Source organism: Pelophylax lessonae, assembly GCF_965119305.1.
Source record: "Pelophylax lessonae genome assembly, chromosome: 11".
Classification (NCBI taxonomy): domain Eukaryota; kingdom Metazoa; phylum Chordata; class Amphibia; order Anura; family Ranidae; genus Pelophylax; species Pelophylax lessonae.
Genome location: NC_138778.1, coordinates 123,047,781 through 123,063,765, shown reverse-complemented (window position 1 = coordinate 123,063,765; position 15,985 = coordinate 123,047,781). Strand labels below are relative to the sequence as shown.

The window sequence follows — 15,985 nt, the reverse complement described above, 5'->3', positions numbered from 1 at the left end:
AGATGAGATTGCACCACTATGTTATCAGGATCTCTCTGAGGTTTTTCTTGAGAAAAATGCTCAAGCACTACCTCCCCATCGAGACTATGATTGTAGCATTGATCTACTCCCAAATAGCAAATTGCCGTTCGGTCATGTTTATCCTCTTTCACAGGATGAACTTTCCCATCTCAAAGACTATTTGGATGAGAATTTGGAAAAAGGTTTCATTAGACCTTCCACTTCTTCCACAGCAGCAGGACTCTTTTTTGTCCGCAATAAGGACTCAAGTCTCAGGCCTATCATCGACTATAGGCAATTGAATGCTATTACAATAAAAGATCGCTATCCTCTACCGCTTATCCCTGAGCTCATTGAGCAGGTGCGTGGAGCTACCTATTTTTCAAAATAGGACCTGAAAGGAGCATACAATCTCATTCGAATCCGTGATGGACACGAGTGGAAGACTGCATTCAGAACCAGATACGGATTGTTCGAATATCTTGTAATGCCATTCGGGCTATGCAACGCCCCTGCAGTTTTTCAACGATTTATAAACGATATTTTCAGAGACTTACTAGATGTCTGTGTTGTGGTATATCTGGACGATATACTTATATATTCACGATCCCTGTCTGAACACATAAGACATGTAAGACTAGTATTATTGAGATTGCTTGCACACAACCTTTATGTGAAACTGAAAAAATGCTTGTTTCATAAAGAAGAGGTACTGTTTCTAGGCTACATCATATCCAAAACAGGAATCGAGATGGACATGAGTAAGATATCCTGCATTCAGGATTGGCCTACACCAACCACACGCAAGGCGCTACAGCGATTCCTTGGATTTTAGAATTTCTACAGGAAGTTCATTAGAAACTTCTCTGCCATTGTGAGACCCCTCACACAGCTCACTAGCATTAAAAAACCATTCAAATGGTCAGATGAAGCAAATAAAGCTTTTCACCTGTTAAAGACAAGGTTTACTTCTGCTCCCATATTACGCCATCCAGACCCATCCCTCCAATACATTCTGGAAGTAGATGTGTCAAACATGGCAGTAGGAGCAATACTCTCCCAACGACCAACTCACACTTCACCACTTCATCCAGTCGCCTTTTTTTCTAAATCCCTAAGCAGTCCTGAGATAAATTACCCCGTGGGTGAAAAGGAACTGCTTGCTATAAAATTGGCTCTGGAGAATTGGCGACATCTACTCAAAGGCACCCAATTACCAATACTTATATACACGGACCATAAAAATCTCCAATATCTTCAGACTAACAAAACTCTCTCGCACCGACAGGTACGATGGTCACTATTCTTTTTAAGGTTTAACTTCCTAGTGACCTACACACCTGCAGATAAGAACAAAAAGGCGGATGCACTATCACGACTAACTGAAGAAAACTACTTCGAAATCCCTTCCGTTCCTATAATACCTCACAAACGCATTATTGGAGTTGTCCGTTCCTTGAAGGAAGAGGTTTTGCATGGTATAAGTTTGGATTCACCCCCACCACAACTAAATACTGATGCAGAAGGCTTCCTCTACTACAACGACAAACTTTACATACCACCTACCATACGCACCAAGATCTTGGAATTATCGCATGATGTGCCTATGGCAGGACATATGGGTATGACAAAGACTCTTAATCTGATTACCAGGCAATTCTGGTGGCCTGACATGAAAACATCTATACAAAAATTCGTCTCTTCATGCAATGTCTGTGCCAGGTCCAAAATTGACACTACGAGACCATCCGGTCTACTATGCAGTCTACCAATACCCCAAACTCCATGGGAAGTTGTGTCCTTGGACTTTATAGTGGAATTGCCTCCTTCCAAAGGATTTAATACCATCTTAGTGTCAGTGGACCATCTGACAAAAATGGCACATTTCATTGCTATTCGCAGACTACCTTCGTCCAAACAAACGGCAGAACTCCTGATGAAACATGTCTTTAAGTTACATGGTATCCTAAAAACTCTTCTGTCTGACCGTGGATCACAATTTATTTCCAAGTTCTGGCAAGAACTATGTCACATACTATGGATTGAGCGGAAGCTCACTTCTCCTTACCATCCGCAGACCAATGGACAGACTGAAAGAGTCAACCAATGCATCGAGCAATATTTACGTTGTTACACTTCTTACCAACAGGATGATTGGGTGGATCTTCTCCCTCTGGCAGAATTTGCCTACAACAACGCAACCCACAGTACGACCAAGCAGAGTCCGTTCTACTTGAACTATGGGTTTCATCCCTCTATTCTTCCACCACGCATCCTTCCTTCAAATAACCCAGTAGCTTCAGACTATCTTACCCAAATAAAGGACTCTCTGGGTTTGCTTAATACTACCATTGCACACGCTCATAGTCAACAAAAGAAGTACTATGATCTTCGCAGAAGACCTTCTCCTCAGTACGCTATCGGGGACCTCGTTTGGCTCTCAACAAAAAATTTAAGACTGAAAATCCCTAGCAAAAAGCTTGGACCTCTGTTCTTGGGACCTTTCCCAATCAAGAAACTTATTGGAAAAGCTGCAGTACAGCTTACATTGGCAATAGACCTCAAAATACATCCCATTTTCCATGTGTCGCTACTGAAGCCCCATGTTCCTGACCAAGGAATAAGGCCTACTATCCCACCTCCTCCTCCTGTACAAGTTGAAGGTGGAGAAGAATACGAGATAAAAGAGATTCTGGATTCTCGTATCCACAGAGGAAGACTTCAGTACTTGGTTCGATGGAAGAACTATGGGCCCCAAGATGACACCTGGCTAAACACCTCTGACATACATGCCTCTAGATTAATCCGCAATTTTCATGCGAAGTACCCAGACAAACCAGCTCCAGAGGCCTTCAGGAGCCGGCCTTAAGGGGGGGGTACTGTAATATTCTGGTACCTTTGGGTACCCTAATTACTCTTTCATAAGTGTATGCGCCCCACCATTCTCTTTTGGTAAGGTGCGCATACACCTTTAAGACTGATGCTGTCATCACTGAGCACCGGACTGGATGGCTATTTAGATCGCTGTCGGAACCACGCTGCGCTGATCCCTGTATCCCGCTACCGGATCATCCGCTCTTGCCGAACTTCTCCTCTGCTACATTGCTATTAGTGATAAGTACCCCACAGGGGAAACCTCTATAACCTTTATACTAAAGCTTACACTATCTAGCTCTGCATACTAAGGACTATTACTACATCTGCATTATCTAAGATTGCTAGCTCTTGAGCCTACTACCACCTGTTCTTGCACTGGGTTGATCTCTCTTGTATGTCCACCTGCTACTCTGTCATCTACTACCATACATGATTGCTAAACCTATCTGCATCCCATCTGCTACTATCTTACTTTCAAGAACATTTCCTTTCAAGTGTCTGTCATCTACCATCTCTACCCAACCTGTCTCTTCAGCCTATCATCACTGTGTTACTATATACATAAGTCACTCTAGGAAACATCTTATTGAGTGTGTGTATTTACTTGCTGAATTGAGATCATCCACACATGATGAGTCATTGAGAGTTGGGAATGGTGTCTCAGCGTTTCTGTACATGACTACTGAAGTGGAATATTTCTGCAGCTGAAAATCCACATCATACGTAAAACGCAGGAGCATTACACAAACTCTCACAATCCCCCCCCCAGAGACCCCCACTCTGATCACACCCCTAGATAACCCCCCCCCAATCACACCTCCCAGATACTCCTACCCTGATTATACCCCCAGATACCCCCACTCTGATCACACCCCTAGAAAACCCCCACAATCACACCTCCCCAGATACCCCTACTCTGATTAGACCCCCAGATACTCCCCCTCTGATCACACCCCAGAACCCCCCCCAATCAGACCTCCCCAGATACCCCTACTCTGATTACACTCTGATTACACCCCAGATACCCCCACTCTGCCCACCCCCCTCTGATCACACCTCCCCAGATACTCCTACCCTAATTAGACCCCCAGATATCCCCACTCTGATCACACCCCTAGATAGCCCCCCCATCACACCTCCCCAGATACCCCTACTCTGATCACACCTCTAGATAACCCCCCCAATCACACCTCCCCAGATACCCGTACTCATATTACACCCCCAGATACTCCCCACTCAGATCACACCCCTAGATAACCCCCCAATCACACCTCCCCAGATACCCCTACCCTGATTAGACCCCCATATACCCCCACTCTGATCACACCCCTAGAAAAAAAAAACAATCACACCTCCCCAGAAACCCTTACTCTGATTACACCCCCCAGATACCCCTCACTCTGCTCACACACCTAGATAACCCCTCCACCCTGATCACACCTCCCCAGATACCCCCACTCTGATCACACCCCCAGATAACCCCCCCAATCACTCCTTCCCAGATACTCTTACTCTGTTTAGCCTGATCACCACTCCCCCAGATACCCCCAGTCTTATTGCCCCCCCAGATCTCTTCACTCTGACCACCCCCACCCCCACACCTACCTACCTCTCCCATAACACACCTCCCCAGATTCCCCCACTCTGATTACACTACACCCCCAGATACCCCCCCCCCCCCATCCTGATCACCTCCTCCCTATTCTCCTGGTCAGATCAGGGCAGTCTTTAATATAGATTGGGCTCTGGGCAAACATTTTTTTGGGGCCCCCTATGCTCTCCACCCCAACATCCTAAAAAACAAACACACACACACACTTGTCTAAAAAACTTGAATAATGTAAACCTAAAGAACTGGTCCAGACACAAGTCCTTAGCTTGATCTGTAACAGTGCGTGCTCACAAACTATAGTAACTCTTATAAGTGACTGACTGTGTAACTGTGAAACATTCCTGAACTAGTGAGCAGAGTTAGGGCTCTTTCACACTCATGGTAGACTGCCATGTTCAATGAAGAACGATCCATGTTTGAATCGCTTTTTAGAGGGCATTAGCATTACGTCAAAACAATTGGTGCTAACCAAAAACAGACCTGCGCAAACGGAGTGATATTTGACAATAAATTATCCAATAAATAAATAAATGAATGTTATAGATTCTAGGAATTGCTTCCCCACTGCGAGCCGCAATATAAACGTGAAAACGTGAAAACGTGAAAATGTAATACAAAAGGTGAGAATTGCGCTTAGCAGTCACTATAAAGTGCTTTAGTGCATATGTGATTGGTCACAAGTTGCAAAATGTAAAGCAAAACTAATATACACAATAAATATAGAAATGAATAAATGAACAATGGTGACTCATGTGATTCAAATAAAGTCCTTAAAGTGCTCAGTGCAGACTGTGTCTTCAGCAGCAAAACTTGGACTAAATGGTAAACCTTCACCAGACACCTCCACCCAGTGGTAAGACAATATACCTCTTACCAGACAAAGATGACCCCTTAATTACAGGGGGTCAAAACCGGCAATGATCTCCACATGGGTTCAAAATAGTCCTCAGCGCTGTCTCTTGCTCAAAGGATATTAGCCCAAATGCCTTTAACTACTTGCCGACCGCCGCAAGTAAATTTACTGCGGCGGTCAGCCCCGGCCAGGCAGAGTGACGTTAATTAACGTCACTCGCCTGTCACTCCTTTTAGAGCCGGCGTGTCGAGTCATTTCCGGTAAACCCACATAGGAACGAGGCTTGGATCGCAAGCGCTCGGTTGATACAGTCACGCTCGATTTTTACCTGTTTTATGTCAGGAAGGCATACAGGGGATTATCCCAAGGCATATCCATTCCAGGACCAGCCTGATCTTCGGCACACGCCCTCCATCCAGGGATAGGAGGATACCGCTAGGTTGCCAGACCCATTAAAACACCCGCTCTATACCCCTGTGTGGGGTGGGTGTCTCTGGTAAGTGTGCATTTTTACCAAAGGAATTCCAGCACCTTACCACCCACCACGGGGTCATCTTTCACCTGAGTGTTGATTCTCCAAGTGTTGTCACCCTTTTTTTGTTCTTGAAGTCACCGCATAGGATATAGACTTTTTTACTGGATCTTTCCATACTGGACTTGCAATCTGTATTTCATAAATGTGGTTTCTTTTCTTTTTGGCTCTGTTGGCACTTTATATAATTCCCCATATCATTATATGGTATGAGTGGAATAGTTCATATCATATAGCACCATATTTTTTTTTTTGAAAATTATGTTTATTAAGTTTTATAGCAACATACAAAACAGAGCCATTTGGGCATACCCCGGCTCAAAAAATAAAACAACAAAAAAAGAGAAACAAAAAGAACATAGAGAGCAGAACAAACAATGGGGGGGGGGACCCCCCCACTAACCCCCCAACAGTGGCTGCAGCTCAAAGATAGTCAAGAGTATCACAGGTATGTACCGAGTCCTCTAAGCATATAGCACCATATTTTTTAGCACATTATTTGCATGTCGACATTATTAATATTAGACAATATCTATTGTTATTTATTGCACCAGTCACTTTCTAACTTTTTGAAGGCACCTTTACACTGTGCACTTGCACCTAATTGATGTTTTTTGGAACATATTATTGTATGAATATACATATTGTTTTAGCACTGTAATTCACAGTTTATATATATTTTTACATCTAAATTATATAGGCAGCGCCATCATCCCTATTTCTTCTTTTTTATCCAGTGTATAGTCTCCGGACTATCATCCAGGGAGGCTGCAGCCTATTTTTAGATATATTTATATACATTTTTTGATTCACATATATTTTATATATATATATCTCTTTTTTCACTTATTTATTATTCACTTATATATCCATTTAGTCCATAGCGCGGAAGTTTCATTTTTTCTCACCTTTTGTATTACATTAGCATTACGTCGCCTCTCACCATTTTTTTCTAAACTCTACAAACTGATGTAAGGGTAACTGGACTCTGCATAACATTACTGCCAGTTAAGCTGATTACACATTACAGGAACAGTAAAAATGTCCTAACATAGAATTAAGCATAGTCCTAAAGTCTTCATGCACACAGTACCAGTGGCGGCCCGCCCATAGAGGGCGCAGGGGCGCCGCCCCCCAAACAAAGCAGAAAAAAAAAAGATGTAAAAAAAAAGTCAAGTTTTCGCCCGCTAGGGGCGCCGGACTGTGTGCTGGGTATTGGGGGGGGGGGGTTTGACCCCACCCTTGCCCGGCAGAGGCGCCGATTGGCGCTCTTCCGGGGGGGTGTCGGGGAGCAGGGCAATGCGCCCCGACACACCTCACTTTAACGATGTCCGGGCTGTGATTGGTCTAGAGTCCAGCCTGGACCAATCACAGGAAGACATCGGACCTGGTGACGTGACGCCTGGGGACATTGCATGTACACTGGTCACTGGCTGCATTGGAAGCACGCACGTTGATCTCTGCATTTGGGGATATGTACACTGGTCACTGAATTGGAGGCACGCACGCTGATCTCTGCATTAGGGACATGTACACTGGTCACTGCATTGGAGGCACGCACGCTGATCTCTGCATTAGGGACATGTATACTGTTCACTGCATTGGGGGCACATACGCTGATCTCTGCATTAGGGACATGTACACTGGTCACTGGCTGCATTGAAGGCACGCACGCTGATCTCTGCATTGGGGACATGTACGCTGGTCACTGTCTGCATTGAAGGCACGCATGCTGATCTCTGCATTGGGGACATGTACACTGGTCACTGGCTGCATTGGAAGCACGCACGCTGATCTCTACATTGGGGACATGTACACTGGTCACTGGCTGCATTGGAAGCACGCACGCTGATCTCTGCATTTGGGGACATGTACACTGGTCACTGCATTGGAGGCACGCACGCTGATCTCTGCATTGGGGACATGTACACTGGTCACTGTCTGCATTAGAAGCACGCACGCTGATCTCTGCATTGGGGATATCGCATGTACACTGGTCACTGGCTGCATTGGAAGCACGCACGCTGATCTCTGCATTTGGGGACATGTGCACTGGTCACTGCATTGGAGGCACGCACGCTGATCTCTGCATTGGGGACATGTACACTGGTCACTGGCTGCATTGGAGGCACGCACGCTGATCTCTGCATTGGGGACATGTACACTGGTCACTGGCTGCATTGGAAGCACGCACGCTGATCTCTGCATTGGAGACATGTACACTGGTCACTGCATTGGAAGCACGCATGCTGATCTCTGCATTGGGGACATGTACACTGGCTGCATTGGAGGCACGCACGCTGATCTCTGCATTGGGGACATGCACATTGGTCACTGGCTGCATTGGAGGCACGCACGCTGATCTCTGCATTTGGGACATGTACACTGGTCACTGGCTGCATTGGGGGCACGCACGCTGATCTCTGCATTGGGGACATGCACACTGGTCACTGGCTGCATTGGAGGCACGCACGCTGATCTCTGCATTGGGGACATGTACGCTGGTCACTGCATTGGGGACATGTATGCTGGTCCCTGCATTGGGGACATGTACGCTGGTCACTGCATTGAAAGGGGGCATATATACTGGTCACTACATTGAAGGGGGCACGTACTGTGGGGTTTGTGCTAGGGGGTCTGTACTGTGGGGTTTGTGCTAGGGGGTCTGTACTGTGGGATTAGTGCTAGGGGGTCTGTACTGTGGGATTAGTGCTAGGGGGTCTGTACTGTGGGGTTTGTGCTAGGGGGTCTGTACTCTGGGATTAGTGCTAGGGGGTCTGTACTGTGGGGTTTGTGCTAGGAGGTCTGTACTGTGGGGTTTGTGCTAGGGGGCCTGTACTGTGGGGTTTGTGCTTGAGGGGTTTGTGCTGGGGGGGTCTGTACTGTAGGGTTTGTGCCACTCTCAGTCAGTGAATCCCATAATAGGGTGTCTCTCACAGTATATCCCATAATAGGGCCCCTGCTCCCTATTATGGGATATACTAGTACTGATGGACCCCTTAATATGTGATATATTGGGAGAATTTGTTCACGCAAGCAAAATACAGGGGACAAAATGGGTGGAGTCTAAAAGGGGTGGGGCTTCTGAGAAATGGGAGGGGTCAAAATGGAAGGGCAGGGTCTTACGCCCCCTCATCTTAAAACTTCACCAGCCGCCGCTGTTCACTATATCTGATCTCCCCAGGACTCTGCGTTCACTATATCTGATCCCCCCCTCCCCCAGAACTCTGCATTCACTATATCACTATATCTGATCTCCCCAAAACTCTGCATTCACTTTATCTGATCTCCCCAGGACTCTGCATTCACTATATCTGATCTCCCCCCAGGACATTGCATCCACTAGATCTGATCTCCCCAGGACTCTGCATTCACTAGATCTGATCTCCCCAGGACTCTGCATTCACTAGATCTGATCTCCCCAGGACTCTGCATTCACTAGATCTGATCTCCCCAGGACTCTGCATTCACTAGATCTGCTCTCCCCAGGACTCTGCATTCACTATATCTGATCTCCCCAGAACTCTGCAGTCACTATATCTGATCTCCCCAGGACCCTGCAGTCATTATATCTAATCTCCCGAGGACTCTTCATTCACTATATCTGACCTCCCCAGGACTCTGCATTCACTATATATGATCTCCCCAGGACTCTGCATTCACTATATCTGGTCTCCCCAGGACTCTGCATTCACTATATCTGGTCTCCCCAGGACTCTGCATTCACTATATCTGACCTCTGCAGGACTCTGCATTCACTATATCTGACCTCCCCAGGACTCTGCATTCACTATATCTGACCTCCCCAGGACTCTGCAGTCACTATATCTGGTCTCCCCAGGACTCTGCATTCACTATATCTGGTCTTTCCAGGACTCTGCATTCACTATATCTGGTCTCCCCAGGACCCTGCAGTCAATATATCTGGTCTCCCCAGGACTCTGCATTCACTATATCTGGTCTCCCCAGGACTCTGCATTCACTATATCTGGTCTCCCCAGGACACTGCAGTCACTATATCTGATCTCCCCAGGACCCTGCAGTCACTATATCTGATCTTCCTAGGACCCTGCATTCACTATATCTGATCTCTCACAGAACACAGAACATGGAAATGCAATTGTATTAGGAAATATAAACTGCCAAATACCTTTTCTCATCAGCAGTATATAATAATTGTGTGAATTCAATCAGTATCTGGCCTAGCACTGGTTATTGCTTGTAGGAGTCCTATGAGGCTGCATGAACCCTGATCCTCTGTCTGGACAGTGTTGATTGGCCCTGTGCCAATCACATGCATCCTCCCAAAAAAAAAAAAAAAAATCTCTAGCAATACACATCAAACTGAGCTTGTGCAGAGTGCCCCCATGGCTCTGTGCCATCAGGAGATGGATTGGGGACTGTGGAAGAAGGGGAGGATCAGCGAAGACAGAATCTAACAACCTTTTTACACAATGCGGAGGATTACCCCTTAGGTTCCACAGTAAGTATAACAAGCATGTTTTAGTGCATATACAGACTGATTTTACTGTTGTGGGTTTAGTAACACTGTAATGACCCACCTGTTCTGATCTCTGTAGGAGTGTCCTCCTGTATTAATGTCCCTGTTATTCCATCCTCCTCCATAGACTGCTGATCCCTCACATACCACTCTTCTTCTTCTGCTTTCTCCTTAACTTTTACAACTATGAGTTCTTTACCCTAAACCAGGAAAATTAAAAAAATTATCATCTGTAAAATATAAGCTCACATAAAAGATCCACACATCATCTCCACAAAACCATGTTCTAGATACTCCGTCCCACCAACCTTGTAATGGTGAGGGATGGTGTGATCTTCCTGTGTGGAATCCCAGGAATACAGAGGACAGGGACATTTCTCTGGTGGGTTCCTGGTATTAGGTGGCCTCATCAGATCCCTGTGTCCTGAAAACTCCTCCATCACTCAATACTCCTCTTCCTGCTCTTTATACTCTTCTTTAACAAAAATGTTATAATCCCCGAGGTTCCCACTCTGTATGTTATAATAAACCACATACTGTAACAGACACATCTGTGTATAATTTATAACTACCAATAATTGTTCCTCATCTACCTGATGATGGTGAGGAATGATGTGACCTTCCTCTGGTGGGTTCCCATTACTGGATCCATCTGTAGGAAACACACACACTGACTGAATCCATTGTTTCTATGTGTTTATCAGATGATGGGGGATCTAGGTGGACCCTCCGTACTGCTCTCTCCTTTACAATAAAGTCTCCTCTTACCCAGTGATGTATGGGGCGGGTGATTGTCCATCATAACGTCCTTATAGAGATCCTTGTGTCCTTCTAAATACTCCCACTTGGTTTAGACATTAAAGTGGAGTTCCACCCATTTTTGGAACTTTAGATCTTTGTAATCCCCTTTAAAATGGCTTTTACCAATGGAAACTTTTTTTTTTTTTTTTTGCTAGTAAATACCTTAATTTCGGATTTATTCCTCCTCTCCTCACTTCCTGGTCCGATCGGCGATGACGTCATTCGGCGATCCGCAGTGTCTGCTGGGATGTATTCTATTCCAGAAATCTCAGTAGCTGTATCTGTACTGAGCCGTGCCTGCCCCGCCTCCGCCCCGCCTCCTCTCAATGAATTGCATTGTATGAATGTATTAAGGCTGTTCTCTGCCCAGCCTCCACCCCGCCTCCTCTCAATACAACTCAATGAGAGGAGGCGGGGTGGAGGCGGGGCAGAGAACGGCCTTAATACATTCATACAATGCAACTGAATGAGAGGAGGCGGGGCGGAGGCGGGGCAGGCACGGCTCAGTACAGATACAGCTACTGAGATTTCTGGAATAGAATACATCCCAGCAGACACTGCGGATCGCCGAATGACGTCATCGCCGATCGGACCAGGAAGTGAGGAGAGGAGGAATAAATCCGAAATTAAGGTATTTACTAGCAAAAAAAAAAAAAAAAAAGTTTCCATTGGTAAAAGCCGTTTTAAAGGGGATTACAAAGATCTATGTATTCCAACCTATTAAAAATGGGTGGAACTCCCATGTGTCGAGTTATTTTGAGGGGACAGCAAATTTACACTGTTATACAAGCTGTACACTCACTACTTTACATTGTAGCAAAGTGTCATTTCTTCAGTGTTGTCACATGAAAAAAGTTATAATAAAATATTTACAAAAATGCGAGGGGTGTACTGACTTTTGTGAGATACTGTATTGCTTCTCTACAAAAGTGGGAACTAGAGCTGGAGGAGACCTTCCTAGCACCAATGTAGTTAAAGGCATTTACAACTACTAATGCAACTTCTCACTGCTCTAACCATTGGGAACTTTACTTAAAAACACAACATTGTTGGTATCTGACACCTTTCAAGCTGGCAAAAATTGCTGGTCCATATTTTATAGCAGGGCTTGACAAATTTGCCTGAAATCTAGGAGCCAGCTAAAAAAGTTAGGAGCCAGTTTTTTTTTTTAAACTAACAACCAAGCTTTATTTAATAAAACGGATACTAAATTTACACATAAATACGACTAGAACCCCACTCTCCTCTATAGCGCAATTGGATGGAAACAGACTGTCTCTTTCCATCCGATGCCATCTGATCCGATCCACGGGATGGATAGAAAATAGAACCACCACCTGTCTGTTTTTGGTGGACAGGATCAGATGGCGGCAGATTACCCCTCCATAGAAGAGAATGAAGGGTCCAATCAGGTCTGCCTGAAAAACTGACAGGCGGACCTGATCAGACAGCCCGTGTGAAAGGGGCCTTCGGCTGTGGCATGGTGATGAGGAAAAAAAAAAGATTATATACATATACATATATATATATATATATATATATATATATATATATATATATATAAAAATTTAATAATTTTATATAAAAATTTAATAATTGAAAAAAAAAAAAGAAAAATACTTTTTTTTTTCAATAATTAAAAAAAAAAAAAAAAAATATTATTATTTTTTTAAAATGTAAAAAATAAATTAATAATAATAACCACACTCCCTATCCACTTACCTTTAAGCAAAGGTAACTGGATAGGGAGATGAAGCCTGCAAAAACTTCCCTCTCATCTCCTCTTAGGAAGGAGATGGGAATGCATTAACAGGCAGTGGAAACAGTCAATACTCCCAGCCACCACAAGAGGGCGCCAGTTCCCCAGCCTCTCTCATCTCACAGAAGAAGGCCGAAAAGCCGGGGCCTCAATTTTTGGACGGCGCGGAAGTCCGTGCACTCGAGGAGGAGGTGGGGGCGCAAAAGGGACAGGAAACCTTCTGCAGGGCACCCCAGGTGCCAGGTCGCTAATTCTAGTCGCAAATGCGACCTGGCGCCCAGGGTTTGCCGAGCCCTGTTTTATAGCACTGTTATTCCCTGAGATCCTACTGGAACTGAATTTGTGCTCTCATCTCTGACATAACGGGACAGCAGATCACCCCTTACCTTACTACACATTGGTATAGAGAGGCTACCTCCCTCTACTAGATCTACAATAGTTCACCTATTGCTAGCAGCTAAATTAAACTTTGCCGAACAACATCCCCATCTACTATTCCTGACACGATCTCAGATTTAAATTTCCAATGTGACATGGAGAAACGACTTGCTCGCAAGAATTTACGAATGAAATCCTTCCTAACAATGTGGTCTGTTTGGCTTTCTCATCCCAAATGTACTGTGACCTGATGCTGACTTTATGTAATACTCCTGGATGTCCTATTCCTTTGATTATAACTTTTTTTTTTCCATGGGTATCCCCACTTCCCATTCTTCTCTCCTCCTTCTGCTCCTTAAATTTCCCCCTAATACCCGTTCCTGTCCACTCCCTCCTACTCTAGGTGGTATCCCCACCACGCATTCTCACTGTAACTAAAAAAGTACCGTGTTGGATTTACAGTATAACTTCTTGTTGACCAGTGTTAATTTCTTCGTCGAAAACATTTTCATCAAAATTTTCATCAGTGCCCTTTTTACAGTGACAAAAACTAAACAAAAAGTACACCACATTCTTCTCCAATGATGAAAACTATCACTGAAAGCAATTCTGTTTTCGTTAACGAATGAATGTGAGGGAGGGACATTTACCCTCATGAATAGAGATAAAAGTGATGTCATGTGACCTCCCAGAATCCTCCTCACCTCTCCGGTCAGGTCTCTATTTATTAAAATCCCCCCCTCGGACTGAGGTATGGTTTACATTCCGTAGGTTATCAGCTAATTGTAAGCAATTCTAGGGTCATTACACACAACACGGGACAAACAGTCATACTTCTCTAGTGAGGATGCCAAGGATCCAACCACATCCTAAGAGCATCAGAAAAGAAAAACATAAGGCGGGACATGGGGGGGGAGCTGTGAGGTCATAGGACATATTTACTCTGGATGGAGGGACATTTGGATGGGGAGATTTGAGGGTTCCTCTATATGAGGCTCCCATGCAAACCAAATCATTGTTTCTGGGTGCAATCTATCTCTCCAAAACTGAAGAGTGAACTTTGACCTTTACCATACAGGAATGTGTGAAAGTAAGCTCTCATGTGAGCAGGTGACGTGCGGAGGAACGGAATGTAAATAGCAGACAATTTTCTCCAGAGCTCCTAATGGTGGGGATGGAGTTTGCTGCATGCTGGTGCCAATTTTCCACCCCCCAGGGTCACTGCAGGTGTGGAGAAAAGCTGTGTAAGAGGATATGGAGGGGAGATGAGGAGGAGATCCAGGAATAAGAATAAAGGTCAGGACAAGCAACAGATGAGCGCATCCAAGAGATGAAGCCGGGGTCACTACACAGAAAATCAATCCAAGGAAACAACAGGCAGGATGGGGAATAGCAAGAAGGAGCTCGGAGACAAATGCGAATATTGCTCAGCCAATGGGAGATTATCTCAGCATGACTTACATAATAAAGGAGATGCGGGGGAGATGAGGAAGTCACTTAAGGTGACCATAGATACATGGAAATTCAGCTGGTTCAGCAGGGATCGGTCACATTTCCATCCATGTGTAGTCACTGCCGGATAAAAGTCACTCGCAGCCTGCAGCCAAAAGCTTCATTACTGATCTGTGTATTCTGAGAGCGGAGGGGCGCCCCCCCATTGTCAGAATGCAATAGTGCAGGGGGGATGATTCCCCACCCCCTCCAATGTTCCCAGCTTTGGAAGCAAGATATATTATTCATCAACTGATCCCCCTGAAGGGGTTAATCTACATATTACCTCCTCTGCCGCCAGATCCAGCATTGTCTTCTCTCTACTTCCTCTCACATGGAACTTCCTGCCTGTATCTGACATGCAGCCCTGAGAAACGTCTGGTAGTGTGAACACGGCCTTGTGCTGTGTGTGTATGTACTGTATATCCTTCCCCTTTCTCTCCTCCCTGAGTGTGTATGAAGAGGGGGAGCTCCTGCTGGAACAGCGGTCGGAGGAGGAAGCCGAGTCTAGGAGGGAGACTGACAGAAAGCACAGCAGACTTGCAGGAGTGAGCGAGGAGGATCCAGTTCCTTTGCCATTGGAGGTGAGGAGAATGTGAAGGATGTTTGTGACTCTGGTAGCTGAAAAGCTGGGAGTCATATTGCTCTGGTGAGTGGGGAAGCACTACTAAGGGGGCGCCCTCACCATCATGTGTGTAAGAGGTGGAAGAAGGCGTGGCTACACTAAAACTGGTTCAGTTTGGAGCACGGAGAACATTCACACCTTATCAACTTTTCATTTATTTGTGGACTTTTTTTGAGAAGTAGTTAAAAAGTGGAAGCAGTGGACTTGCAGAAAACACTATATTGAGCACAAAATATTGTATGTTTCCATGAATTTGCACAGATTTTTACTTTATTTAATATAGCAGCAAATATAAGATTAAAAAAGTAGGTGCAAAATAGAAGCAGTGGACTTGCAGAGAATATTATTTTGAGCCCCTAGCACTTTATATATAAATGTATCCACATATTTTAGTGTATTTGTGATAATTTATGTGCACACACAATAGGACAGCGCTGTGACACATAATGCTCTTCTAGTTGACAAAGGGAATACTTACCTTTGTTACAGCAGCAGTCCAGTATAAGTTATTTTTGTAGGTATTTGAGTTGTTACACATAGAGCGGGTTTTTCCATT

At 44.8% G+C, this 15,985-nt stretch overlaps 2 protein-coding genes across 2 annotated transcripts in view; one reads left to right on the top strand and one right to left on the bottom strand.

Moving 5' to 3' along the window:
* LOC309566913 (uncharacterized protein) overlaps window positions 1–13,819 on the bottom strand; it is a gene marked incomplete at both ends in the record, with an annotated part of 40,348 nt that extends 26,529 nt beyond the window's left edge. The window contains 2 exons of the mRNA XM_082272251.1: window positions 10,437–10,575; window positions 13,760–13,819. Of these exons, the coding sequence (XP_082128377.1) occupies window positions 10,437–10,575; window positions 13,760–13,819 (199 nt within the window). The remainder of the gene's footprint in view (window positions 1–10,436; window positions 10,576–13,759) is intronic.
* Window positions 1–15,985, top strand: part of LOC309567170 (uncharacterized protein) — a 563,610-nt gene that overhangs the window by 161,566 nt on the left and 386,059 nt on the right. The gene's annotated exons all lie outside the window — the stretch shown is intronic.